The sequence below is a fragment of the Camelus ferus genome, chromosome 4, assembly GCF_009834535.1.
Source record: "Camelus ferus isolate YT-003-E chromosome 4, BCGSAC_Cfer_1.0, whole genome shotgun sequence".
Classification (NCBI taxonomy): domain Eukaryota; kingdom Metazoa; phylum Chordata; class Mammalia; order Artiodactyla; family Camelidae; genus Camelus; species Camelus ferus.
In genome coordinates this window covers 68,159,270-68,185,423 of record NC_045699.1, presented here as the reverse complement: position 1 = coordinate 68,185,423, position 26,154 = coordinate 68,159,270, and the positions used below count along the sequence as shown (strand labels likewise).

At 55.2% G+C, this 26,154-nt stretch overlaps 3 protein-coding genes across 8 annotated transcripts; 1 reads left to right on the top strand and 2 right to left on the bottom strand.

The window, feature by feature from the left end:
• Window positions 1-35: 35 nt before the first annotated feature.
• On the bottom strand, window positions 36-12,713 carry TTC16 (tetratricopeptide repeat domain 16). Of its 4 annotated transcripts, XM_032478492.1 has the most exons (14): window positions 12,201-12,571; window positions 11,302-11,474; window positions 10,885-10,975; window positions 10,570-10,710; window positions 9,355-9,455; window positions 9,125-9,254; window positions 7,124-7,338; window positions 6,210-6,454; window positions 5,705-5,846; window positions 4,222-4,387; window positions 3,580-3,722; window positions 3,247-3,418; window positions 1,790-1,877; window positions 36-758 (listed from the first exon to the last, which is right to left on the bottom strand). In XM_032478492.1, the coding sequence occupies exons 1-14, from the start codon at window positions 12,312-12,314 to the stop codon at window positions 106-108; spliced, it is 2,574 nt and encodes an 857-aa protein (XP_032334383.1). In that variant the 5' UTR covers window positions 12,315-12,571; the 3' UTR covers window positions 36-105. The 4 variants fall into 4 exon arrangements, with proteins under 4 accessions (XP_032334383.1, XP_032334380.1, XP_032334379.1 ...); XM_032478489.1 differs by lacking the exon at window positions 10,570-10,710 and having other exon boundaries at window positions 9,194-9,254; window positions 12,435-12,712; XM_032478488.1 differs by lacking the exons at window positions 10,570-10,710; window positions 11,302-11,474 and having other exon boundaries at window positions 9,194-9,254; window positions 10,885-11,157; window positions 12,435-12,713.
• A 9-nt stretch (window positions 12,714-12,722) lies between these two features.
• Window positions 12,723-14,608, top strand: PTRH1 (peptidyl-tRNA hydrolase 1 homolog). 2 transcript variants are annotated; one of them, XM_032478502.1, is made up of 5 exons: window positions 12,723-12,876; window positions 13,248-13,467; window positions 13,731-13,830; window positions 13,979-14,024; window positions 14,218-14,608. In XM_032478502.1, the coding sequence occupies exons 1-5, from the start codon at window positions 12,781-12,783 to the stop codon at window positions 14,305-14,307; spliced, it is 552 nt and encodes a 183-aa protein (XP_032334393.1). In that variant the 5' UTR covers window positions 12,723-12,780; the 3' UTR covers window positions 14,308-14,608. The 2 variants fall into 2 exon arrangements, with proteins under 2 accessions (XP_032334393.1, XP_032334392.1); XM_032478501.1 differs by having other exon boundaries at window positions 14,125-14,608.
• CFAP157 (cilia and flagella associated protein 157) lies at window positions 14,504-20,572 on the bottom strand. 2 transcript variants are annotated; one of them, XM_032478503.1, is made up of 9 exons: window positions 20,388-20,572; window positions 18,212-18,483; window positions 17,377-17,530; window positions 16,646-16,913; window positions 16,137-16,267; window positions 15,760-15,910; window positions 15,228-15,391; window positions 14,876-15,062; window positions 14,504-14,575 (listed from the first exon to the last, which is right to left on the bottom strand). In XM_032478503.1, the coding sequence occupies exons 1-9, from the start codon at window positions 20,552-20,554 to the stop codon at window positions 14,504-14,506; spliced, it is 1,566 nt and encodes a 521-aa protein (XP_032334394.1). In that variant the 5' UTR covers window positions 20,555-20,572. The 2 variants fall into 2 exon arrangements, 1 of the variants encoding a protein (XP_032334394.1); XR_004319496.1 differs by lacking the exons at window positions 14,504-14,575; window positions 14,876-15,062; window positions 15,228-15,391; ... (2 more) ...; window positions 16,646-16,913; window positions 20,388-20,572 and having other exon boundaries at window positions 17,454-17,530; window positions 18,270-18,342.
• Between the last annotated feature and the right edge of the window lie 5,582 nt (window positions 20,573-26,154).

Here is a 26,154-nt window from a genome sequence, read left to right as displayed (position 1 = left end):
GAGGCTGCTTTGCTGAGTGCCAGTGTGTTGTGGGGGTCAGACTCTCTCCAATCCCTGGCAAGAAGAGAGGGGGCTGGGTGTTCCCTTCGGAGAGCAGGGTGACTGCTAGGGCTGGGGTTCTATTTCAGGCCCTGGGTATCGCTGAGACTTGGGCTCAGTCCCCCGGTGACCTTGGTCTTGCTGGAGCCTGGGCTCACGCTCTGGGCTCCAGCTCTGGGAAGCCTTGGACTTGCTGGGCCTCTGGCTCTGGCCCTGGCCTTGGGTGACCTCAGTGTTGCAGGGGCTCCAACTTGGGTCATCAAAAGTCTTGGTCTTGCTGGCACTTTGGATCAGTCCCCAGCTCTGGTCCTGTGTGGCATCAGCCTTTCTGAATCCCCAGCTCCAGCCACAGGCACCCTTGGCCTTTCTGAACCTCTGCTTTGAGCCCTGGGTGGCTTCAGTCTTGCTGGGCCTCTGGCTCTCAGCCTGGGCAGCCTCAGTCCTGCTGGGCCTCTGGCTCTGGACGTGGGCAGCCTCAGTCTTGCTGGGCCTCCGGCTCTGGGTGGCCTCGGTCCCGCCGGGCCTCCAGCTCTGGCCCTGGGCATATTTGGATTTTCTAGGGCTGTGGCTCAGGCTTAGGTCTTCCCTGTTGTACCCCAAGTCTGAGGACTGTGTCCTTAGCAGTGAGGAGTTGGAGAATGTCACAGCAGTGGTCGAGGTGCTCCTGTATTCCTGGCCGGTAGTGGACATCTCCATTTCTGAGATGGATGTGGTCCTGCCTGGGAAGGATGTGCCGAGAGCGCCTGTCAGGCTGCCTTCCCCAGACAGCTCCGGGAAAGGCAGGCTTCCAAGCCTCACCCTTGCCCATATCCCGGAGGCCTTGCAAGGCCAAGGGGAAGTCCTGCCAGATCACGCCCACCCAGCCCTCCCGGCACCCTGGGCCCTGCAGGTGGGTCAGGGCTGTGAGATAAGGGGGAGATACCGAGGGTCCCGCTTGCCCAGGCCTGGCCTCTACTCTGCTGGCCGCCCCTTGCCCTCTGCGTTCCAGCCGCCACCGACAGCCTGCAGGGCCCTGCCCCCCTGCCTGCAGCAGTTGCTCCTGCTCCACCCCTCCCATGCGCGGCTAACCCCTTTTCTCCCGGGTCTTGAAAGCCCTCCCTGACCCCCTAAAGGGGGCTAAATGCACCCACAGCCCCCTAGACTTCCCTCCACAGTACATCTCCACCGTCCTGCTTCTGTGTTTCCTTGTGTGCCTTCTTCCCTTCAGGACCAAGAGCTCCTCCCTGGGGCATGGACTGTGCCATTCATGCTGTAACCAGCGTCCAGCACAGGCCCAGCCCCGGGACGCTTGACGCATTTGCTGGATGGCAGGAAGGGGGCTGGCGGCTGCCGCTTCCATCCCTCCCCCCGACCACCCACAGCTGCTGTGAGGACTCTGAGCAGCATTCCTGGGTGTTTCACTTTTGCCCCATCCACGCTGGTGCCTGGCAGAATTGGGGGTAAAAGCTCCCTGGTTGTGCACAAGGTTGGTGGGCTTATTTCAGGGAGAGGTCAAGGGGGCAGAGAGAAAAGGGGCAGGACTGAGGGGGGAGCAGGCAGCAACTCTGCCCCGCAGTGAGAGCTGGCCTCCCAGGCAGTGCAATGGGCATCGCCAAGGGCTCCCTATGCCCTCTGCACAGCTGGGATGAGTACCCCCGTCTCGTAGTCACACAGCTGTAAGCAGTGGAGCCCAAATCCGCAGGAGTCTCTGACCCCTGACTGTTGCCTGCCCTGCTGCTTTGGCTCACTTAGATCTTACAGGGGGACTTACAGCCCCAGACGGAGCCCGAAGAGGTCTGGTCAACATAGCTGTCGGTCAGGGACCTCTCCTTGCTGGGGGCCAGCTCCAGCTTCTCCTCCTAGGGCAAGAGACAGGCTGGGCGGTCACAGGCTGCAAGAGGTCCTGGGCCAGTAGCCGCAGCTCTGGACTCCCTGAGGGTGGCAGGTTAGGGCTGGATGGGGACATGGAGAGGTTGGACAGGAAGGGGTGGCCAAGCTAGTCAGGTGTGTTGCTGTGAGGAAAGCAGCATCAAGGGGCTGCTGGGGTCTCTGTTTCCCCATTTGCAAAATGCAGAATAGTTCCAGTGTTGGGCAGGCGTCTGTAAACAGGGCTACACCCTGGGGAATAGCTTGGGAGAAACAGGAGCTTCTCTGTCCTCATGTGCTTCATCCCCTGCACATCTGGGAGGGAACTTGCACCTGCCCAGGGCACTGAGCTAAGCTGCAGAGAAGCAGGGACTCCACAGCCAGGCTCTTGGCTGCTGGCCATACCTACAGGTGAGGGGAATGTGTGGGAGGGAGATGGGGGGCCGGCAGAGCTGCAGGGCAGACACACCACCTCCCTGAGGGAGGGAGCCCACTGTGACTCAGCTGGTTACACAGACTCAAGTTCTGTACTTCTGTATTCCAATGTGAGCTAGGAAAACATAGAGCTCACTTTTTCCATTTCTAGCAAAAGATGCTGGTACCCCATTTATTTTAATGGCATAAAGTCTCCTTTGAACACAAATATACTTGCTGTCTGTCAGCGGTCAAGTGGATAAATAAATTGTGGGGTATTCACAGGATGGAACTGTCCACAGTAATGAGAAGGAGCAGGCGGCTTGCATGCATCTCACAAACTTGGCTGCTTAATGAAAGAAGCCAGAGGCAGAGGGCATGCCATGTTTGTTCCTCCGTTGGAAAGAACAGGCCCGCTTATCTATGGTGTTAGGAATCAGAGCAGCCTCGTGGGGTGCACTGAGCTGAGGGAGGGGCCTAGAAGGGGGCCCGAGGGGCTTCTGGGGAGCTGGGGATGTGTTCTTTCTTGATCTGGAGAACTTGGTTTGTGAAAATTCATCCAACAGTTCACTTATGATTTGTGTACTTTTCTATATTTATGTTCCATTCAATAAAAAGTTTTTAGAAATGAATTTAAGAGTGAAGAAAATTCCGCACAAGTGGCCAGTGCACACAGCAGAATTCATGAAGGTGAGGGTGGACAAAGGGTGGGAAGGCCTTTCTCTGTGAGGGGCCCACATCCTCACATGCTCTCCTTCAGGTGTACCCCTGATGGGTACCATCCCTGTCTCACAGCAAGATGTCCCCAGCCCAAGTCACACAGCTGAGTGGTGGCAGAGCTGGGCCCAGAAGCCAGTCTCTAGCCAGCCTGCCTCCCTCAGCCCTGGCTTGGGGTCCACTCGACCCCAGACCTTAAGGACACCCAGCCCTGGTGTGCGGCCCACTCACCTCTTTCTCCTCAGGGGCCTCAGCCTCTAACTCTGGGCGTTCTGGCTTTGCCTGCAGGGACTGGCGAGTGGCCTCCCGCTCTTTGGAGGTCTCGAACAAGGGCTGTTCCAGCTTCCACGAGAGCCACAGGGCCTGGGCCTTCTGGTGCTCTAGTTCCTGCTCCTTGAGCTGCCTGCCAACCAAGACCCCAGAGTGCTGGGTAGGCCTCCCTGACTCACTCCACCATCCCCAGGCACAGGCCAGTGGCCTAAGAAGGCATTCGGGGCCAGAGGTGCCTTGAGCCTCAGCCGTTCCCCCTCCCCTGGCCTCGGGGGGCCTGCTGGAGAAACTTACCGCATGATATCTTGAGGGGTGCTGGCCTGCAGGCTGCTCTCCACCGCCCGATCCAGCAGCAACCTGGCCAGGTGGGCCACCTGGCTGCCAAGCACCTCCTCCACTGACATGCCAGGGAAGAGACTGGCCATCAGCGGGAGCACCTGCCAGGAAAGAGGGTGACCGGAGTCAGGTGTGGGCCAGGACGGGGGCAGAGGTGTGGAGCCGCCCTGTCCTCGCAGAGTCCCTTCTCTGCGCTGAAGGAGGAAGGGTTTACAGATTGTCACTTTTAAAGGGCAGGGCCCTTTTGCCCAGAACTATCAGATTCTCTGAGGGAGGGCTGGTGGTGAGTCTGCCCAGGGGTTCTGGAGCCAGCCAGATGACAGTCTGAGCTGCATGCTGTATGACCTGGGCCAAGGGTACTGACTTCTCTGAGCCTTACCCTCTTTGCTCTGTGATAACAATGCTACCTGCTGAAGAGGGTTAAACAGGTAGATGCAAGCTGAAGTGGTTAGAACCGTGCCTGGCACATGGAAAAGGCTCCGGCATCAGCAGCTCTTACTACTGCTAGGAAAGCAGATTTCTTTTGGGGACAGGAAGTATCTTTAGGCAGCTAGGGGTATTGACTCTGAAGTCCACTCTCCTGGCCCGGCAGGAACATACCTTTGGTAGCTTGGGGTCAAGGAGCAGGACAGTGGCAACATCCTGGCGGGCCCCAAAAATGTTCTGCAAGAGCTGCCGGCTTCTGGCACGGTACAGGTAGTACTGGGCCTTCTGGGGATTGTGCTGGATGGCCACTGAGAAGTGGCTCTCTGCCTTCTGGAACTGCCTGCAGGACAGGGTGGGCCACAGGCTGCTCTGAGCTGGGCCACCTTGAGGGGATGGAGGTTTCTGGACCTCACTGGGGAGTTTGGGCAAAACCAGGCTGGTCTCTGCTCCCTGCCACCATCCCCATCTTGATGGACCAAACACTTAAATGCTAGTGTAAAACTCCAATGTAAGTGGACATTTTTATAATCTTGGAGTAGCGAAGGCCTTTCTGAGAATGTCATAAACCCAGGAGGTAAAAATGAAAAAAATTATTTGACTGTGGTTAATTTGTGGTATTAAGTAGCAAAAACACCACAAAGGAAAGCAGTAAAGAGGGAAGATATATTTTGCCACACAGAGCAGATGATAAGCTAATTTTCCTAGCCTACAAAGAACTCATCACCAAAAAGATTATTTTAATGAGCAATTTAATAGCAAAATGAGCAAAATATTTGGGCAGGCCATAATGGCTTTACGAAGGATGCTGTACTGCAATGGCAATTTAAATATGCAAAATCAATCCACAGCAAAAGCATTTTTTGTGCTCACTAGATTAGCAAAGTTGAAAAACAGTCTTAATACTCTATGGTAGGGAGGCTTGGGGAAACCAAGACTCTCCTTTATGGGGGGAAGTTTATATTAGTTCATTGTTTTTAAAGAACAATTGGGTATTACCTTTTAAAATATTAAAATTCCACACTCTTTAACCCAACAATTTAACTTCTAGCAATCTAATTACGGCATTATTAGTATGAATGCATGAAAACATATGTCCTGAGTGCTCATTACCGCATTATTTATAATAAAAAACTGAAAACAGCCCAAATGTTCATCAGTAGACTGTTGTCTAAAGACATTAATTGTGGGACTGCCACAGAATGGAATACTTTCAAACAATAAAAGAGAATGAGGTAGTCCTATAATGCCGTGGGAAGTAAAAAAGCAGGTAAAAGATCAGCTTAGCATGATCTCACTTTTGTAAAATGATAGCAGCTGTTAATATATGCCTAGAAATCAATCTGGAGGAATCTTCGCTAAACGTATAGGGGTAGGAGAGGCTTTGGGAGGTAGATACTTGAAGGATCTTTCATGTTCTGAGTTATCTGTTACTGAAAGCGAAGTTACCATAACAATAGAGAAAAAGTGAGGTGAAGGATTTTTAGTGAAAACTTGGTAAATAACATCGATATTTGAGAGACTTATGTGGGAGAGCAGCGACATCTTGACCCCGGGATCTCAGCAGGAGGCTACATCCCAAACGCTCCCAGGCCCTGGCCCAGCCCCGCCCCCGGCCCGGCCCGGCCCGCCCCCGGCCCCGCCCACAGACCGCGCGCACCTGCTTCTCTGCTCGCAGAAGCCCAACTTCTCCTGCAGCAGGCCCATTCGCAGGTTGGCGCCCTCGTCCCTCGGGCTCAACGCCAGCGCCTGCTGGTAGTCCGCCTCAGCAAAGGTCAGGTTGCCCAGCTGGAAGAAGCAATCTGGAGACCGGGGACCAGGGGCAGGAGCTGGGTGGGCCCCCAATCCCAGGGCCCAGGAGCCCCAGCCCAGCCTGCTCCACCCCCAGGGGGCGGGGCCCGCAATTGGCGGCTGATAACACCTGTGGGCTGTTGCAGAGGTTTCCGTGCCTCTGGGCACCTTTTCCCAGCTGAATGATCCCGTGCACTTTGAAGGCCTGTAGCCAGATTATCTAAGGCAACATTTCTCAAAGTATCTGTGGGACACCGAGACTCTTAAGTGTTCCCTCTTTCCCGCCTTCTCTCCCTCCCTCAGGGCCCTCAAGGGAGGAGCCCAGGCCATAGGCGGATGAGGGGCACACGCCGAGGCAGCCCGACCCAGCTCACCGCCGCGGTTGATATAGAGGCCTTTCTCCTTCTGCTCGTCCTTGAGCGCCTTGTTGAGCAGAAGCACACTCTCCTGGTAGGCGCCCTGCATGTAGCAGTGCACCGCGAAGTCGTTGTAGGCCAGCAGCAGTTGGCGCTGCGCCTGCTGCACCAACTCCTTCTGGGACTCGGTCATCATGTCCAGTGCTCTCAGGAAGTCCTCCACGGCAGCATCAAACTCCCGGAGCCGTCGGTACATGATGCCCCTGTGGGGGAGGGACATGAGGGCCAAAGTGCCCCCACCCACTAGGGGTGGCTGTGCAAGTGGCTGTGGCTCCAGGCCCTATGACTTGTGGAGGTAGGGGTGGGGGTGGGGGGCACTTCATGCACTAGTTTGGCCTGTGGGGCTCCTGGATTGCCAGTCAGAGAACCTGCTAGCCACTGGTAATTTTACTTTTCTTAAAAATAGATTCCTTCTTTGTTTTTGGGAGCCATGTGTGTGCCAGCCTTTATGCTAAGGACTTTTTGTACACAGGACAGATGTTTCACCTCCAGTGTTTATGAAAGAACCCAGGCTTAATGAAGTTAGATGGCCCAGAATGAGGTGGTGAGTCCTTTTTTGGGGGAAAGGGCCTAGATTCAAACCCAAGCCCCGTCCACTGAGCTGGGCTGAGCCTTCCAGTGTAAACTGCTCAGCAGGCCTGGGGGTCCAGGATTCCTGGGTTAACAGGCTGCTGCCTGTCCTTCTTCCAGGGGCAGTAGCAGAGACCACCTCCCACGATCCCTTGACCCCAGTGAGGAATAGGGAAAGATTATTAGAGGCTAGGTGGGGAGACTGAGGCCTGGGAACAGTCAAGGGCTCTCCTGAGATCACACAGAACCTCTGAGGCAGGGCAGGGCCTGGGACCCAAGACAAACATCTCCCCACCAAGTACCGGAAGACAAAGAGGCTGGGGTCTAGAGGGTTGTTCTCGATGGCACAGTTGATGCACTGCAGTGCGTGTTGCAGCTTGCCCTGCACGGCCAGGATCCCAGCATCTTGGCGAGCCTGCTGGGCCTGGCCCACCATCACCTTGAGCAGCACCTTGGCCTGTGGGTGCTTGGGGTCCAACAGCAAGGCACTGTGTAGGTCTTGATAGCAGAGGTTGGGCTGCAGGGGGCCAGGGAGGGCATCAGGGGTGCAGGCCAAGCTGAACCCTGTCCTGCCCAGTGTGGGGAGGCAGGCCCCTGCTGAGGCCCTTCTCTGGGCAGGCCAGCAACATGTCACCCATCTTCAGTGGTCCCACATTGCTGTTCTGCCTCTTCTGTCTCTTGAAGGAGGAAGGGGGCATTGTGGGAAAATCCCGTCCAAGGCCCCATTTGTACTGGCCCTTTCCAGATGTAACCTCAGGTGAGCCAGATCAGAATGTAGAATGAGGTTATTAATGCCTCCTCCTTGGAGGACTTCTTTGAGGCTCATTCAAGGTCAGGGGAGGATTTGGTACCCTGACCGTGACTGTCATGTCCTCCCTATCCTCCGTACACCCTCCTCCATTCCCCTGACCTTTAAGCCAAAAACAACTCTAACCAAGAGCAGATGCAGGCTTGGGCATGAGCAGAAAATATCCCCAGGCAAATGCCTTCCACTGGGTGGGGATGTCAGTCAGTCAGTCAACAAACAGTTTTAGCAAGCACCCCATGTCCTGGAGGGTAATTGGTTGGAGGGTGAGTGAGGCAGTGTGGACAACAGGTATGAGTAGAAGTTGGGAGGGGGAACATCACAGAGGCTGGGGCAAGGCTTTGGAATAGGTGGACTTGGTTCAAGGGCAGCACCACTGAGAACTGGCTGTGTGACCTTGGGCAAGTTTCCTAGGCCCTCTGGACCTCATTTGTGAAAAGAGTACAATGGCTTGTACCTACCTCCAAGGGTTACTGCCAACCTTAGAGATAAACATGAGTAAAGCATTTAGAACGTGACTTTGCATCACAGGAAGCAGCTAAAATCCCAACAGTCAACAATAATCATCCATAATTACTAGTCACCATCCTTCGAAGGAGACCTCCCGCTGACTCATCTGTGGGCCACAGAAGCCCAGCTCCCAGCATAGGGAGGGTCATGGTTCCAGCACTTTCAGGGCACCCCACCTGGTGAGCTGAGGTGAGCCCCATCCAATCAGCCCACCTCGTTCCTCCCGGTCCTGAGTCCCCTCCCAGCCCCTAGCACCCAGGCTAAGCTGGAACACTAGGCATTGTTCTGGGTGCCTCCCTTACCCTTGTGCTCACCCACCAGTCAGTCTTTGGTCCTGCTTTCAAAGGTCTGTGGGGCTTGCCCCCTCCTCACCACCCTTGTGGACACTCCCCAGCCCCCTTCTCTCCAGATGGATGGCACCCAGGTTACTGGTCTCCATACTTGCCCCCCTCCCCAGCCCATATCTCCCCTGGCAGCCTGAAGGATCTTTCCTAAATCCATCGTCCTAGGGAGCACCCTTTGGAGCTCCAGCTGTCCCCAGGAAGCAGTCAGGGTCCTCCTGGGTTCACAAGACCCCACCTTATTCCTGCAGTCCCTTCTCCCTTGTGACCCAGTCTTCTATCTAATGGATGCCTGGGGGCCCCTGATGGTGCTTCATGCAATTGCAAAATCATTCTTTGTGTAATTATCTGTTTAGGGCTGGCTCCCTTGGGCTGGGAAGTGTGGGCAGGGATGGCAGAGGTCTCTCACCTCATGGTTTCTGGGGCCGGCGCAGGCCTGGCACAGAGCCAGGGCTGAGTGACAGTGGAACAACTACCTGACTGGGCATGAGTGGTCAGCGCGGTCGGGGCCTCTGCCCAGGGAGGACAGTGCCCCCACCACACTTGGGGATGTGGCTTCAGGGCTGGCTGACAGCCTAGCCATCTCCTGTAATCTCAGCACCCAGACAGGCAGGGGACCACCCTTGGCCCCGCCCTCCCCGCTCTACCTTCTGGAAGAAGTTGTAGAGCCTGGCCCGGAGGATGTAGACATCAGGATTGGTTGTGCCATACTTTACCTCCTTGGTGACGAAGGAGAGGCATTCATGATGCCGTCTGAGAGCCAGGAGACAGGCCATGCTGAGGGCAGAGGGCGGAGGTGCTCTGTCTGCCGGGTGGGAGGGGCAGGAAGGGGCTGCTTGGGAGAACGAAGGCCAGGAGGATGGGCCAGGGTGCTTACCATCGATAACGGAAGCAGGACTTCTCAGGCTGGAGCTCAGAGGCTTGCGAGAAGACATTCAGGGCATCCAGAAAGGCACATTGCTCAAACAGGCACTGGCCCTGGGGACACAGAGACCAGTGACTTCTGCTTACGACCTGGGCCCTGCAGCACCCACGAGATGGAGGGCGGTAACATTGTGGGGGGGGGGGTGAGGGAAAGGGGCAGAGATAAGAGACAGGGACAGAGCCCTCTAGATATGGGAGAGATTTTAAGAGACAGAGACATAGAGATGGAGAGAGATACAGAGCTGGGGAGACAGCAAGAGGCAGGAATATATAGTTGGGGAGAGAGACAGCAATACTGACATAGGAACAGAGAAAAAGAGAGAAAATCTGGGAGGCAGACAAGAACAGCAGATCTAACAGTAACAGTCTCCAGCCTCGACCATGGCTCTGGGTGCCAAGCCTCGTGTTAAATAACTGAACTTGTTATCTTACTGGGTCTAGCTAACATACCGAGGTTAGATGAAGAACTGAGGCTCAGAGAGGTGAAGTAACCTTTCCAGGGTCACACAGGAAGCAGCACGACTGGACTCAGGACCCCAACAGACAGATTAAGTGTGTGGTCTGGTTTTAAGAAAGTTTATTTTCCATAATTGAATAATTATTGACATTAAAAACAAAGACATCCAATTTGTCAAAATGGGAAAAAAAGTCAGGACTTTGCTGGTATCTTATGGTTTAATATCATCTTTATTTTGCATTGCAAATGCGGGGCATCATTACCTTTTTAGTGCTTAGAGCCTCCAGACTCTAGGCCTGTGCTGCCCAGTACAATAGCCACCAGCTTCCTGTGGCTATACATATTCAAAGTGATTAATATTACATACAATTTTAAAATGAGTTCCTCAGTCACACTCACCACATTTCAAGGGCTCAACAGTTTTCTTGTGGCCAGTGGCTACCAGACTGGACAGTGATGGGTGACCATCATCATTACTGCAGAAAGCTCTATTGAACAAAACTGAACCCAGCCCTCGCAGTAAACCAAGTTGGGATGTGGAAGAGGTCATGGGAGGGGCAGCAGATGGGGATATAGACACAGAGACAAGGAGGTCCCCAGGGAGTCAGAGCTGGTCCCAGGAGCAAGGAAAGCCCCCCATAGCTGGGGGAGGAGCCAGCAGGCAGGGGTGAGAGGTGGGTGTCTTGTGTGGGCCTGGGGCAGCCCCAGCACCTTCAGATAAAGCACAAAGGTGAGCCGCTCCAGGTAGTTGGTGTTGTCTGCCTGGGAGTAGGCCCTTCGCAGGTTCTGGGCAGCCGAGGAGAAGTCACAGAGATGGATGTAGGCCTCGGCTCTTAAGGCATAGAATTCTACCTGAGGGAAAGGGGACCCAGGCTGCATTCCCCTCCCCACAGTCAGCCCTGAGGCTTGACGCTCAGCTACCAGCAGGGACTTGGTGGCCCTGAGGGGAGGGGACTGACAGGTAGGACAGTGAGGGGGAAGTGTGTATCAGCAAGTGCCCATGCCTACCCAGGCCCTCTCCCTCACCAGCTGGGAGTCCAGGTGGAGGGCACGGGAGAAGAACAGCACGGCCACCTCCCAGTCTTCTTGCTCCAAGCACTGATGGCCTTGATGGTAGCTGCGGGCAGGGGCACAGGCAGAACGGCTGGCCTTGACTCGGGACCAACCCAGGGCATACAGCTGGGGCTTCGGGAGTGGGTTGGGGTGGGGTGGATCTTGGGTAGAGAGACAAGAGGGGTAGACAGAGACCCAGGGACAGGAGGGCATTCTTGGAGCTCCTTCAGGCCAGCAGCCTTTTATCTGTTGAGGTGGAAGAGCCCTGTTATACAGCTGAGCTCACTGAAGCCCAGGGAGGGGGAGTAACTGGCCCATGGCTGCACACTGTGTCAGTCAGTGGTTGTGCAGGGTAGGAAACTGGGACCCCAGAATGAGGTAGTCACTCACTACTCCTTGACTTTGAGGTGCACTGTTAACCCCGTGGACTTTGACTTTATATCATCAAAGTTCTGGAACACCTGGCTGGTCCCAAAGATGCGCTGTAGGGTCCCCTTTAGGACTGGGATCACCCATGGCTTTGGGATGTGCTGTGAGGGAGCCTGGTCAAGCCACAGAACATCCTGGAACCAAGTGACAGCAAGCTGGAGCAGACCTCAGAGACAACCCCCACTCCCCTCACACACAGGTATTTCACAGAATGGGGAGGCAGGAGGCACAGTCTGGGGTCTGGTGGTACTCCCAGCCCCATTCCCCTTAAACTCTCTCCAGTCCTTCCTCTTGCTCTTATGGACAAGGTCTCACAGTCACACCGCCCTCTGCTCTCCTCCTGGTTGCCCTCAGCTCCTACCTCCAGCTACTGACACCCAAAACTGTCTGCAGCCCAGGCCCTGCCCTAAGCCACAGGCCCTAGGGGACCAGCAGCTTCTTGCACATCCTGTGGGACCCTCACACCCACCAGGCCAAACTGAGCATCACACCTGACTTCTGTCCCAGGCTTTCCCACAGCAGTGAGTCTACCTTCTCCATCAACCACCCAAGCCAAAGACCTATGTCCCCTCAGTCCTTAAGTCCTGTCTACCCCACTTCCTAAAGATTTCTTAAATCCCTCCTCTTCTCTCCTTTCATCTGGGTCAATCCCATCTCTGCCTGTATGCCAGCTCCGGCCACCCCTCCGACCTCCCCACCAGTCACATGCTCTAAACCCTCTGTTCTTTGCACAGCGGCCAGGGACTTTGTTGAATTGCACAACTGACTTTGCCTCTTCCATACTTAAAACCTTTCTTGCTAACCCAGACGTGGTCTCTTTTCTCTCGACCCTCTGCCTTCGCTTTAGCTTTCTCACGCACCTCTCTAGAGTCTGTCATGAGGCCCCTTCCAGGAGGACCTCGGGGGCCTGGGCCGGCTCCCTCACGGCCCTCGCTTGCCTCCTGGCCCTGACGGCTGACGTTGCTAGGCACCATCTCCGGGACGCCCACAGGCTCCGCCCCCTAGCCACGCCCTCGGATTCCAAGGAATCCAATCTCAAACGCAGCGGGAAGGAGGTTAGTAAATTTTAAGTAGCTGGGGAGGTCGAGGTCTACCTCGGGGAAAGAACTTGCCGGGTTTCTGCAGCGAAGCAGGGCCACAGCTGGGGCCAGAACCAGGTTCCCTCCTCCCCATCCAGAGGCCAAGCATAGGCTCCCCGAGCCCCACAACAAATCCCGCAGAACACGTTGACGTCGCGCCGCGGAATGTGCGGAGACGCCCAGACACCGCCACCACCCCGACACCGCCGCCACCCCGCCACTTCCGCCCCTCAGAAGCATGGCGGTCGCGTGGCCCGCCCGGGATTGGGCGCTGGCAGCCGCCCCTGGACAGGTGGCGGCCGCAATTGGTTGAGGGCTGGATGACGTCAGGGGGCGGGGTCCGGCCGTGAATCGGGGCAGCATGGGGCAGCCGGGCCTCTCGCGCACGGGACTGTGGCTGAGTAGGGCCATGAGCCGATGCATTTTGGAACCCCGGCCCCCGGGGAAGCGGTGGCTGGTGAGTGGAATTGGGGACGGCGTAGGGGCTTCCGGGTACTAGCTCCAGTTTTGCCATTGTTTCCTTGGCAAAGTCCCCCCAGTTTCTTGTCTCAGTTTTCTTATCTAGAAGTGGTCTAGTGCTTCAGTGGGCTTCCAAACATCCAGGAACTCCGTTCCTACACTGGGGGGCCCTACCCTTCCACCTTGCGGGGCCCCAGTTTCCATTCGGCCTTCTGGAGTCTACGGGATTTCCTGGCCCGCCGTTGGAGCCCCTAACACACTCCGGCCCAGCTTTCCGTTTACTTTCCTCTGCTTTGGGCCCCGGAGGCCGCTGTGAGATAGAGGATGGGTAGAGTTATCGGGCTTCAGTTTCCCCGGTGCCTCCCGCAGGTGGTCGGGCTGGGGAACCCTGGAATGCCCAGCACGCGGCACAGCGTGGGCATGGCGGTGCTGGGGCAGCTGGCGCGGCGGCTGGGTGTGGCGGAGAGTTGGGCGCGCGACCGGCGCTGTGCCGCCGACCTCGCCCTGGCCTCACTCGGTGATGCCCAGCTGGTCCTCCTCCGGCCACGGCGGCTCATGAACGTCAACGGGCGCAGCGTGGCCCGGGCCGGTGAGTTGAGGGCACCAGGGGTGGGCTGCCTGGAGGGTGCAGGGGCCAGAGAGGGGATTCTGGGGAGCGGCAGTTGGGTTTACCTGGAGCTCCAGGTGCCTGTTGAGCTCCAGTTTCTGTCTGGCCTTGGGTGATTGTGAGAGCCTGTTTCTTTATGTATGAAGTGGGGTTAATTGGGGCCCTTCCTCATGAGAACCTTGAATAGGGACAACCCCCCTGGGCAGATCAGCAGTAACCAGGGCTACCCTTTTCCCTATGCCAAGCGGAGCTGTTCGGGCTGACTGCTGAGGAAGTCTACCTGGTACATGATGAGCTGGACAAGCCGCTGGGGAAACTGGCTCTGAAGTTGGGAGGAAGCGCCAGGTGAGGCCCTGAGCTGGGCAGGGTGGGATAGGGAAGCTGGCCTCCCAGTTGGAGTAGGGTAGGGGTGCCGACCCCAGTCTCAGCATGGGATGGGGAGAAGGTCACTGACCCAAGGAAGCACTGACTACTCCTCTTGTATCCCTCGAAGGGGCCACAATGGAGTCCGTTCCTGTATTAGCTGTCTCAACTCCAATGTGAGTCTGCCCCTCTGTCCCGCACTGAGTTGAGTGGGCCGGTACAGGGCCACCAGCATTCCTCACCAAAGCTCCCTGGGCCCCTCTGGCTCCCCAACAGGCAATGCCACGGCTGCGGGTGGGCATCGGGCGCCCGACACACCCGGATGAAGTGCAGGCCCATGTGCTGGGCCGCTTCTCCCCCGCCGAGCAGGAGCTGCTGCCTCCATTGCTGGAGCGCGCCGCCGACCTGCTCCTGGACCACATCCGTGAGAGGAGCCAGGGGCCTTCGTTGGGCCCCTGATACCAGTGGACCCAGCTGCCTGTCTGCCTGTTGTGCCCACATGCCCACCCACATCCACAGACGTGCCACGCTGACCTGTGGTATCTGTTTTTATGTAACTCTTCTCTGGGCTGCCCCCAGGCCACCTGTGGACTGAAGGGAGCAACTATAGTGGGAACGGTCCATTTCTAGGAGAGGAGGTTGGTCTCTCTGTGTCCTACTTAGAAAGTAGGGAAACTTCAGGAAGACTAAACTTTTTGAACCTTTTTGGAGAACCAGAGGTGTGAATCTGTAAAAATAAAGGTACCCACTTGGAAGCTGAGGCCTCCTCAGGGCGTTCCCACCTCCCCCCTGCCTCTGGAGGAGGGGCCCACAGGTCCAGCAATCCCCTATCCCAGGGGATGTGTGGGCATGTCTTATCCCACTGAGGCCTTGGCACACCTTTCTTCAGCCCATTTTACGGATGGGAAAATGGAGGCTTAGAGAGGTCCAGCCACATCCCCAGGGCCACACAGCCACAGCATGGTATAGCCATGATCTGCACCCAGGGTTGCCATCTTGGTGTCCCTGGGGCCCCTGGCACCCTCACCTCAAGGCTGCCATGTGCCTGTAAGTTTCCCACACGGGTGGTGTGTGAGAGCAGCCTGAGGTCCTCAGGGTTGGGTGGGATGCGGATCCGTCGAGGCACCAGGCCCAGGTCCCCAAGCTGGTAGGGTGTGATGCTGGACAGCTGCTGCAGCAGAGACCCAGTCTTGAGTGGCTGGGTCCTGGACCGTCTGCGGGGAGAGGGTGGTGTCATCACCTCCATTTCACAGGTGAAGGAGCTGAGATTCAAGAGAGGCTCTGGGGAGCCAGATTTCCAGCCCAGGCTCAGCTGAGGACAGCCCTTGGACAAGTCCCACAGCTGCTTCCTCTGAAGTCACACAGGGTCACTCACTCACCTCTCCTTGTGCGGGCCACAGGGCTGGCTCTCCTGGGAACACACAGCCATCTGGGGGCTCAGGACCGTGGCTGAGCTGAGCATCACCAGCAGCTGCTGCAGCATCTCCTTGCGCTGCAGCTGGAACACTACATCAAAGTCACCATCCTCCTTGTCTGGCTGCATCTGCCGGTAGGGGTGGGCCCATGGGGCCAGGTCCTTAAGTCAGGCCCCAGCACCCACCTCTGGGAGACCCTAACCCCAGGGCCTGTTTTCTCAAAGTGTTTGCTGGCTATGGTGGGATACCCATTCTCCTAATGAGAAGACTGAGACCCGAGGCCTTCCAGGGCCTCAGAGGACTCCATCCAGCTCCTTTGAGACTTCAAAGGGACCCCTGAAGTGCAGAATCAGAAAAAGACAGACTTGCCAGGAGTCTCTCAGGGGAAGATGGGGCCTCGGGCCTGGCCGTCTCTGAGTGGCCCAGTTACCTCTGAGCAGTTTCTGTCCTTGGCTCACCCCCGCCCGCCCTCCGCTTGCACCCCCTTCCAGTTCACCTGCATAACGTCCCGGAGGAAGGAGGTGGCCTGGGCCAGGGCCTTCTCCAGGCTTGCCCGAACCTTCTGCTCTTCTGCCAGCTGCTGCTGTAGCCGCCACACCTCGGCCTGCTGCTGCTCCAGCTGTAGGTTCAGCTGGTCTCTCTGGCTCCTGGGCCCGGGACCGGGACAAGTCAGCCACCTCCCTGTTCTAGGGCGATGGGCCCTGCCTTTTCTCTCCAGCCCACAGGGGCCCTCACCAGCCCCAGACCTCAGCCTGTTTGACAGACGAAGCCTCAAGGCCCCTCCAGAGAGGGGAAGTCGCTGGCCCGTGTCGTGCGGCCATAAAGGGATGGGTTCCCACCTGCTCCCGCCGCTCGCCCTTCCGCAGGCCGCACCTCAGTGCCTGGTTGTCCTTCTGCAGCTGCAGGAGGCCCTGCTCCTGTTGGCTCAGCAGAAGGCGGAGCCGCTCGGCCTCCACCGTGCCCTGCTGCTGCTCGCGGCACTTCTCCGTCAGCATGAGGATGATCTGCAGTGTGGCAGGTGGCCGTGGCCTGGGCTTGCCATCGACCCTCAGCCAGCCCCGCTCCCCTAGCTCCGGACTCAGTGAGGGCTTGCCCCGCTGGACAGAGAGGCCAGCCAAGGCCCTGGGAACCCAGCGTCTCTCTAGCAGCAGCTGGGTCCCCAGAGTTGGGTCCCACTTCAACCAGTTATGGGGGCTTTAGACCAAATATAAACAAGAGATGTGGCCAGAGCCTCCCAGGGAGGGCCCCATCCCCTTGCTGCTGCCTCCCTCGTGATTCTGATCCACCCCTGCTGGACTGTATTTGCCTCAAGGGCAAGGCTCCTAGGGTTCCCTCCTGCCTTCAGTGCCAAACACCCCGTGATGAGTGCCTAGAGGGCACACCTTCTGGTGGCCTTTGCTGTGCCTGGCCATGACCTTCTGGGAGTTCTCGAGCAGCTCCAGCTGTTTGCACAAGTTGTTCTGGGTGCCTCTGAGCCGCTCATTCTCCTGTAGCAGCTGCATGCCTTGCCGCGATACCTTGGTCAGCTGCAGGGTCACCGCGTTGTTCTCCATGATGGCCCGCTTCGTCGTGTCCCACATCTGGTTCTTGGCCACCTTGTGGAACTCGGAAGCCACCAAGTTCACGCGCTGGATGATTTCCTTCCTCAGTCTAATCCGGGTGGGTAGGAGTGTGGGGGGGTGGGGGGTGGGCGCAGGCCTCAGGCACCCCCTGCCTATGTGGGGGTCTCCAGAGCACTGAGGGCCCTATTATGCTCTATCCCCCAAGGGCCGGGGGCACAGTCAGGAGGTTTTTACTGTAGATCCTTTGTACCTTTGGAATTTTGGACAATATCAATGTATTGTTGCCTATTAAATAAATATAATTTAAGCCACAAAAAGTGGCAAAGGAAGTCCAGGGATTCTCTAATGCCGGCTTGAGAACTGGAGCTGGGAGCTTGTCTTTTATCCCACCTCCCATAAGTCAGCCAGGATTGTGAGGAGCAGCAGGTTGGGGCGTCAGTGAGCTAGTGCAGTCCCCCTAGTTAGATGCTGAGGCTGTTGAAGGCCCAAGGACGGGGCTGTGCTTGGCCCCAGTGAGTGGGGCTCCCACGCCTGACACCCGACCTGCGTACCTGTCCTTGTCCAGCACCGACTTCTTCTCCAGGTTGTGCACGTAGTCCTTGTATTCACTCTCCTGCTTCTGTAGCTGGTCCTCCAGCAATGTGAACTTCTCTGTGAGCTCCTCTTTCTGCAGCCGGAACTCCTCTAGGGCTGCCAGCTTCCCGCCTGCCCCACCGCAGGGCAGAGGCCTGGTGAGGGGCTGCCATGGGAGGGCAGGGTCCCGGGGGTGGGGGCAGCAGGGGCCTTGAGCCATGCCCCCCCTACACCTGCCGATCCAGTAGGGCCAGACCCCTGTCCACACACCTGTTGTGCATGGTCCTGCCCACCTTTATGAATTAGTCTGAAATGCCCTTCCTCTCCTCCACTCGTCTTACAAAGCCTAGTTCAGGCTCCACCTCCTCCAAGAAGCCTCCCTCTGACACCCCACCTCATGAAAGTGACAGTGACAACAGCCACTGTATCTGAATACCTTCTCTGGGCCAGGCACTCAGTGCTGTCATTGAAACTCAAAACCACCTTTGCCAGCTGGGTGATGTTGGGCAAGACACCCCACCTTCTTGAAGTGCTTCCTCACCTCCAAAGTGGCAGGTGGTGGTAGTATTGCCTGCCTCGCAGGATTGCGGGGAGTTACTACAGAAGGTATGTATAGGAAACAGCATGTAGCTGTTACTCAAGGTAGGTGTATTATCCCATTTCTCAGGTGAGAAAACTGAGGGTCAGGGAGAAGCGCTTGCCCGAGGTCACAAAGATAGTGGGAGAGCTAGGGTTTGAGCCCAAAGAGCCAGAGTTTGGGAGTCCCCGTGCCCATGGTGTGTGCCCCCAGGCTCGCCTGCCAGTGCCCCTCACCAAGGATGATGTTCTCAGTGGTGAGCTGGTCCTTGGTCTCCTGGAACTCATGACGCACCTGGGCTAGCTGTGCCTCGAAGGCGTCCTTCTCCATCTCCTTGGCCAGCTGCAGACTTTGGAGCTGCTCGTTGAGGTCAGCGATCTCATCCACCCGCTGATTGAGCGTGCGCTTGAGGAAGGCCACGATCTCCTTCTTGTTATTGGCCAACTGCTCAGACTCCTGGCGGAACAGCTTCTCCTGCACAGCCAGCTCATCCCACTTCCGCTGGTACCTGAGGCAGGTACAGGGCAGAGGTCCCGGGGGCTGGGCAAGCCAGGCCTCCATGCAGCTGGGCTGCTCGCTGGACCCTCCCATAGCATTTGAGGCTTCAGCCTCATCTCCCACTGTGCCGCCAGGTCAATGCTCTCGACTACAGCCAATGCCTGTGCTCAGGGCTTTACATTCATTATATCTCAAGAATGTAAGCTCCCTGAGGGCGGAGCCTCTGTCTGTTACATTCATAGCTGTGTCCCTGACACCTAGGATGGTGCCTGGTACATAGCAGGTACTCAATATTTGTTCCTGTAAGGAAGTAAGTACTGTGATTATTATACCCATTTTACAGATGAAGAAACTGAGGCACAGAAGCATGAAGCATCTCTGAGTTAGTAAATGGCAAAACCAGAACTGGAACCCAAGTCAGTGTGACCCCAAAGTTGAGGCTCTTTAACCACAAGGCTTACCACCAGCTCTGCGCCCTCCTTAATGTTTCCGTACTTTGCAATCCCAAGCCTTTGCCCCTGTAATCTCCTTACCCTCGTCCTCTGAGTGAACCCCTGTGTGGCCTTCTCAGTGGTGCCTTCTTGGCCCTGAGCAGCATGTGTGACCCTCTCTTTGGTGCCCTCTTGTAGGTTGGCCCTTGTCCATTGGGCAGTCAAACCTGATGTCACGTCCATCTTCTCCACCTGGCAGACCCCTGACCTCCTCCCTCTCTGTATTTTCAGGGCCTGATGGGGAGCTTGTCAAATAGTAGGTGCCAAAGGTGCCAAAATGCACTGTCTCCCAAACGCATTTTTCCCAAATACATTCCATCTGGTGTCTCAGCTTGAGGGAAGCTTGTCACTTTTTAAGAGTATCACATAACCAATTTTCTGCTTTCCAGTAGAGTAACTGATAGAAGTTACTTGGGAATGTGTTTTACTTCTCGATTGACTCAAGCAACAAACATCCTTTGACAGGGCTTCTGCATACAGGGCAGAAAAGGGTGCAAAGCTGAATGACCTGATCTGTGGGTCAAGGGGGCAGCTTGGTGTAGGAAAGTCAAGGGGCCAGGACTCCCATCCTGGTGCCCGTTCCTGGGTGTGACTTCCTCTCCCTGAGCCTCAGTCTCCCTGCCTGTACCATGGGGGTGACATCAGGACCTCTCTCCTGGGGCTATTTTAAGGACACAGTGAGCGCCAACATGGGACCCACCTCATGAACTTGAAAATCCCAACATTAGCTGTATCTGCGACATCATCTGGGGAAAACCTGCCCTCTTGTCACCAAAGGGGTGTGCTTTTTAAGGGTCTCCCTGAGACTAGGCTGGTGCATCATAACTCGGAGGAAACTAGTTTTAAGAAAAATCGGCAGGTGAATGTGTCTCAGAAGAGATACACACACCACCACCCACATCACACAGCTGTGGGAAGACAGCATTCCTCATTTACATTTGGGGAAACAGGCCCAGTGTGGACAAGTAGATTGGCCAGCTGGGTAAGCTGGTGGGGCCCACAGCTCAGGGGCTCACAGCTGTGGGGTGGGGGGGATGGTGGAAGGAAGGACATTTGGGCACCTGCCTGCCAGGGGGCCAGCCATTTCCAATTCATCCCACTGATTGGACTCTGCCTTTTAATAAAATGCAGGTGTGAGGCAGGGGGAAGTGGTGGTTGCCTGGGGTGGTTAGCACTGGGACCTGGGAACTCTGGGAGCTGAGATGGGGTGGGGAAATTCATTTTTTCTTGAAACTGTGAAACCTCCCAATGTTACCCATGAGGGAACTGAGGCTGGGGTGGGGTCTGGATATCCTATGTGAGGACCGCACTCCCCCCCCCCACCCCGCCACCACCTGCCCCGCTGAGTCTGAGGCTGCAGACCAGCCAGCACTGAGCTGGGCTTCTGACCCAGCAGGACCAGCCCACCTGCCCGCCCACCCACCGGGCCAGCCTGTCCTCCAGGTCACGGATCTGGATGTGGTAGAATTCCCGGATCTCCTCGCTTGAAGACTTTTCCATGGGCTTAGCTAGGCTGAGATCCTTCTTGCCACCTTTCTTCTTGACTTCGGGCTCCTTGGCCCCCTTGCCTGCCTTCTTTTTGGGAGCCATGGCTGGTGGCAACCACTGCTCAGGGCCCCTTTAATGAGGCCAGGTGGTTGCTAAGGAAGTTGGTCCCTTACATAGCAACAAGCTGAGGATGTGTAGCAGGACTTAAAGGGACCCTGCCCTCTTCCTGGCAAGGCTGGGCTTTGGAGACTGGCCTCCCCCTCCAAGGCTGACAGGGGGACACAAGGGTGTCCCAGGCCATGGTGTCTCGGAGATCAGGACACCAGGCTCATGGGGCATTCTTCTGGGCTCTGGGGAGACTCTTCCATTCCTCAAATGGCAAAAAGTAACATAAGGATATTAGAGTGGGTCAGACCCCTAGAAATCACCACTCTGCCCCTTTGTGCTGATCAGAGATGGAGAACTTCTCCAGAGCTCCCCAGGACCAGAAGGAGCCAGTCACCTGGACCCCAGGCCAAGGAGCCCCTCCCTGGAAGCCTCTGAGCCTGGCTTGCTAATTCTTTGGTGATGCAGCTACATAACAGAATCATTCTCTTGGTTCTCCCAAAGCAGGGTAGAAAGGCAAGAAATGGACATTTTATATCGGAGGCTCCCATGAGGGGGTCCCAAGACATCCCTGTTCACAGGTTCAATTTTCCACAAAGCTCCATCTGCCCCATGCTGACCCCAGCAAACAGAACTCGTTCTGTGGCTTTGGCCTTGGGTGGCAGCATCCTGGGGCAGGAGGTCAGGAGGTGGCTGGCTGGCAGAAGCCCTAGCTAGCATCCATGTGCCCCAACCAGGCTCTGGCTCCATTGTACCGCTTCTCCTGGTCCTCACCTCCAGCTGTGCCCGTATGTCTGCTGGGTCCACCCAGTGCTTGTGAGCCCAGGCACTTTCTGAGACATTGGCCAGGTCCTCTTCAACCCTGTTGTCCCAGGTCTCAGCACTTAAGAGATGGCTGCTGTTCCTTCCTAAAAGTCTGATGGCTGGACAAGGGGCAGCTCACTGTTACTTCAGCACCTGGGGCTGATTTAAAATGGGCTCAAGTTTGGGCACTGTTTCTTACATCCACTGTAGGAGACATCTTACATCTTGGGTCAGTGGCCTGACCTCACTGGGCTGTAAACTAGGGACACCATGCTGTGGACTGAGTATGATCTTGTATAAAGTATACGGTGCGGGTGTCTGGCCCAGAGATGCAGTGGGCGCTTAATAAGGCTCTGTGTGTTGAGCAGCCAGTGGGATTTCTAACATCCTAATACCTCCAGCCTATGGTGTTTGTCTTTCCCAGAGTATCTGTTCCCTGCAGGCTGGGGCTCCCACACTTACAAGCTTCAGCCTTGGCAAAACTCACAACAGTGCAGTTGAGTCTGTCTGCCCAGGAATGCAGACAGGGGGACACTGAAGCCCCAGAGAGAGACTGACCTGGCCCAGTGCCCAAGCCAGCGGTGGGGGGCGGTCCTTCCCCTCTAGCCCAGTGCAATGTCCCCCTACTCCAGCTGGAAGCTGCCCCTCCCCAACTTGAGCAGGGAGGTGGGGGGGCCCCATGGGAGCCTGGCCTACTCAAAGCTTCTCCACGGTGCGCTGCACCTCCCTGCCCTCCTTCCTCATGCCTCCCAGGTTTCTACCTTCTTTTACCTGAGGCCCATCTCAGGAGGTAGCGCTGAATTCCCAGCCTGATGGGGCAGCATGGCCAGCAGCGCCCCCTGGCTGCCTGGAGCCCACAGAAGGCAGCAGTTTTGGGACCTGAATTCCCAGGGTCGCTCCTGGAGTGTGGGTCAGGTTTATAAATGTGCTGCACTCACATGGTGAGAGTGGCCAGCTAGACCTCCAGGCCAGCCTTCCGGGTGGTGGGGGTAGGGTAGGGTAGGCCGCAGGTCCTAGGACATCCCTTTCTGGGGCTTGTTTGGAGATCCTCCCCAAATCTCCCTATTCTGGGGCCACAGGGCATCATCTTCCCTGGGGACACTTTCTCATTGTTGCTTCTCCAACCGCCTTCAGTATCTTGCTTTGGGGACTGGTGTTGGTGGCCTGGAGCTGCTGGAGCTGCCAGACCACAGAAGTCCAGCAGCCCCTCTGGCAGCCGGGTCTTCTGAGAGGAGAGGGTGCAGCACACACAGCCCAGCGGACTGCAGCATCAGCCCAGGGCAGTGGCCCGTGATCGCCACTAGGAGGCTCTGGAGGGAAGGAAGGCCAGCCCCAAGGGAGACAGGGAGGCCAGGCATTAGTAAACATGCCTGAAGCCTTGCCCACCTCTATGGAGCACACGACATGAGAAATTCTTTCATTCCAGGGTGTGTGTGTGTGTGTGTGTGTGTGTGTGTGTGTGTGTGTGTGATACAATACTACCCACCACTAGAGTGAGCTCATGAGAACCCAGTCTGTCTCTTTTATGGCTGCATCCCCTGAGCCTAGGATGAAGGACCGCACATAGTAGGTGCTCAGAAAGACAGCCTGGGCGGAAGTTTGGAATGGCCACAGTAAGGAGCTCAGTGGGCCCTCCACCCTGCAAAAGAATAATTGGTGAAGATTTGTTTTTTTAAAGAAGTAATCATTTAAGGTGTCTGGAAATTGTTCTAAGGCATACAGAAAATGCAAAAACATTCGTTTAAGAAAATGTACAAAATCTCTGCAAGAATTAAGTCTGTGGTATTTGAGCAATGACCCACTTCCTTATCAGCTGTGATATATTTTATTACTAATAATACATTATATAATGATTCTATCTATCTATCTATCTATCTATCTATCTATCTATCTATCTATCTATCTATCTACTTTTTCCCTGAGTTTCTGTCACAGAGCTCCTAAAACCCTTGAAATTTCCTGAATGAGAGGAGTATTTTGCTATTCATAACAAGCCCCTTTCAACAAACCTGAGGGTATGCTATTGAGCAGGGGTCACTCCGGGAGTGGGGAAAGTAGGTCTTCTCCCAGCTTGGGTGCAAATGGTGCATGGGTTCTGCTCTGGGGAAAGACAGGCTATGAGGATGGAGAGGTCCACAGCTCCACCTGAGAGAGCTGACTCTATTTGGATCAGAGCTTTGAAAACTCCATGTGTAAGAGCATTGTCAAAACCAATGGCGATCTTGGTAGAGAGCAGTTAAGAGGAGGCTGGTAGCTCCACGTTACAGCAGCTGGTTTTTACAAGCTTCTTGGCAACATTATATCTGGTGCCACTTTTTACTCCAAGGACTGTAACTCCGCTGTCTGTAGTTGGGGTTTCTTTCCCACCTTTAGGGTGGAATTAATCTGTTTCATCCTAGAGTGTATTCTTCTGTGATTGATACTGGGGAAATTTGCTTGGTTTATGGATGAGGTCTCTATGCTTCGTTTGAAATGGATTGAAATGTATCAATGTGTTCATCTCCTCTCTGATGGTTCTCCTACATCACGGGTGAAGTACAGGGGACTGGGAAGGTGTAGCTTGCTGGCCTGGGAAATCCAATTTTTATTGTTCTATGCTTTATTCTCACTCTTCTTATTTTTGGGGGGGGGGAGTTGCTTGTGTAAAATAATCATTCTTGAAGAATCATTAGGTCCAGCCCACACAGATTCACCTTTCTGTATTCACACTGGAATCCTGCTGTCTGTTTGTATTGATAATCTTTTTTGGTAGTGGAGAACATGGGCCCTGGCGTCAGACTGCTGTGTTTAGATCTAGGCTCTGCCATGTGCCAACCAGGGGACCTTGGCCGAGTTACTTTGTTGTGACTTTGTTTCCCCATCTGCTAGTGGAGTAATGATAACATCCAACTCCTAGAGTCGCTGAGAAGATTCAGCAAGATAGGTATGAAACACTCATGCCTGGCACGTAAGTGCTCAACATATATTAACTACAATTAGAATTATTATCTATATTATTCTGACTCAATGAAGTGCTTTTAAGCCACTGATTCATTCTGTAATCGGGGACAGAAGGCAAGAGAACAAGAACCATCCTCCCCTCATGGGTAGTTACCATTTTGATTTTGCTATTTATCATTCTCCTCACATTTTTATGCACTTATGACGTATGTATACATAAGCATCACATGAGGTTTAAAAACCTCACACAGATGCATCGTTCTGTAAATACCTTTCTGTAACTTGCTCTTTTCACTCGATTAAATGTCTGAGGTTTATTCATGTTGACATATGAAGGTCATGCATTTTTAACTGCCTTAAGAGTAGTCATTGGGTGAATATACAACAAATTCTCTACCGTTCTCTAGTTGATGGACATTTTTTTCCCCAAGTGTGAGTGTGTTCATTCTTTTTCCCCAGACTTGGCTGAGAATCATGATCATCACCAACAACACTGACTGAGTGCTTCCTGCACTTACCGTGGGCCAGCTCAGCACCGCTCCTCCATGGGCATCACTCACAGGAGGGGACCAGGTCCTTCATCAAGGTCATGCGGATCTGACCCAGGCCTACCTCATGCCAAGGTCTGTGCTACTAGTCACTCTGCCTCCCAGAGATCACTGCCTAGTGTCACACTGAGTAGGTGTTCAGGCCCCACAGCAGGGTCTGGTTGAGACACCCTAGCCTGGACCTGGGCTTCTGGAAAGGCAGAGGGACTGGCTGCAGCTCACAGACTGTCCTGGTTTAGGATTGCCCCGTTATTACTCTATGCCTTGGCTTGTTTCCGAACACCTGGCCCCTCCAAGAACATCTAATACCATTCTTGGAGGAATGGCCTGTAGGTTCCATCTGTGCAGTGTAATACAAGAACCAGGACTTCTGCCAGGAGCATAAAAACAGCCAGGCTTGTTTGCCATTGGGTGGTGGTGTTGGGGGCAGAAAAGAGGTGCCAGAGACCCTGGGTCAATGGAGGTCAGAGACAGTCAGAGAGGAAGGAATAATCAGCCACTAGCGGGGGCCGGGAGGGGACAGATGGCCCTGGAAAGAAGGAGAAGACAGCACTGACTTTGTTTTAATGTAAACTCTGTTTAGAATAATTTAGAATTTAAAAATTCTGATCTCCACACCCACCAATAGACAAGATACAGCCTGGGTGTGGAGACACACCTTCCACCAACCTTGACTTGTTGGATTTCTTAACGCTATGAAGGCGATCAGGATTTGAATGAGAGGGGGACAGAGGGTAGAAACAGAAGGTCCTGCAAAGAACCCCACTCTCCTGTGCCCTGTATTCATTCTGGCAGATTTGCAGTGTGACCCCAACCCTAACTTAAGGGTCTACTCCCCAAACTGGGCCAAACTCATCGCAGTCGCCCCAGGGCACAAACAGGCTTCTGGAAAGAAGTTCACGAGAAGGTTAGGTGATGTGGCAGCAGGAACAGAGGAGGAGAGCAGTAACACTGATACAGTGACCTCACCAACTGCCCCAAGTGCACTGTCCCCATGTGCTTGAGGAGGGAGCCACCTGCAAAGATGAAGCCCCGCCATCTCCTGCTGTCTCTGAATAGAGAGAAATTCTGTATAAAGAGAAATAGGACAATGAAAGAAATACCTTGTCTCAGACAGCGTAGTACACACTTCATGAATCCATTCCAAATGTGAGCTCGCTCTAGGTCCTAATGCAAGTAATGGTGACCTGGAGCCAGAAGGCTCCAAGCCATGGCCAGGGGTGGCTGGACTCCTCCGCAGTGGCCCATCAACGAAGCCTTTCTTCTCCCGCTCCCGAGTAAAACCAGACTCTAAGTCACCCTGGA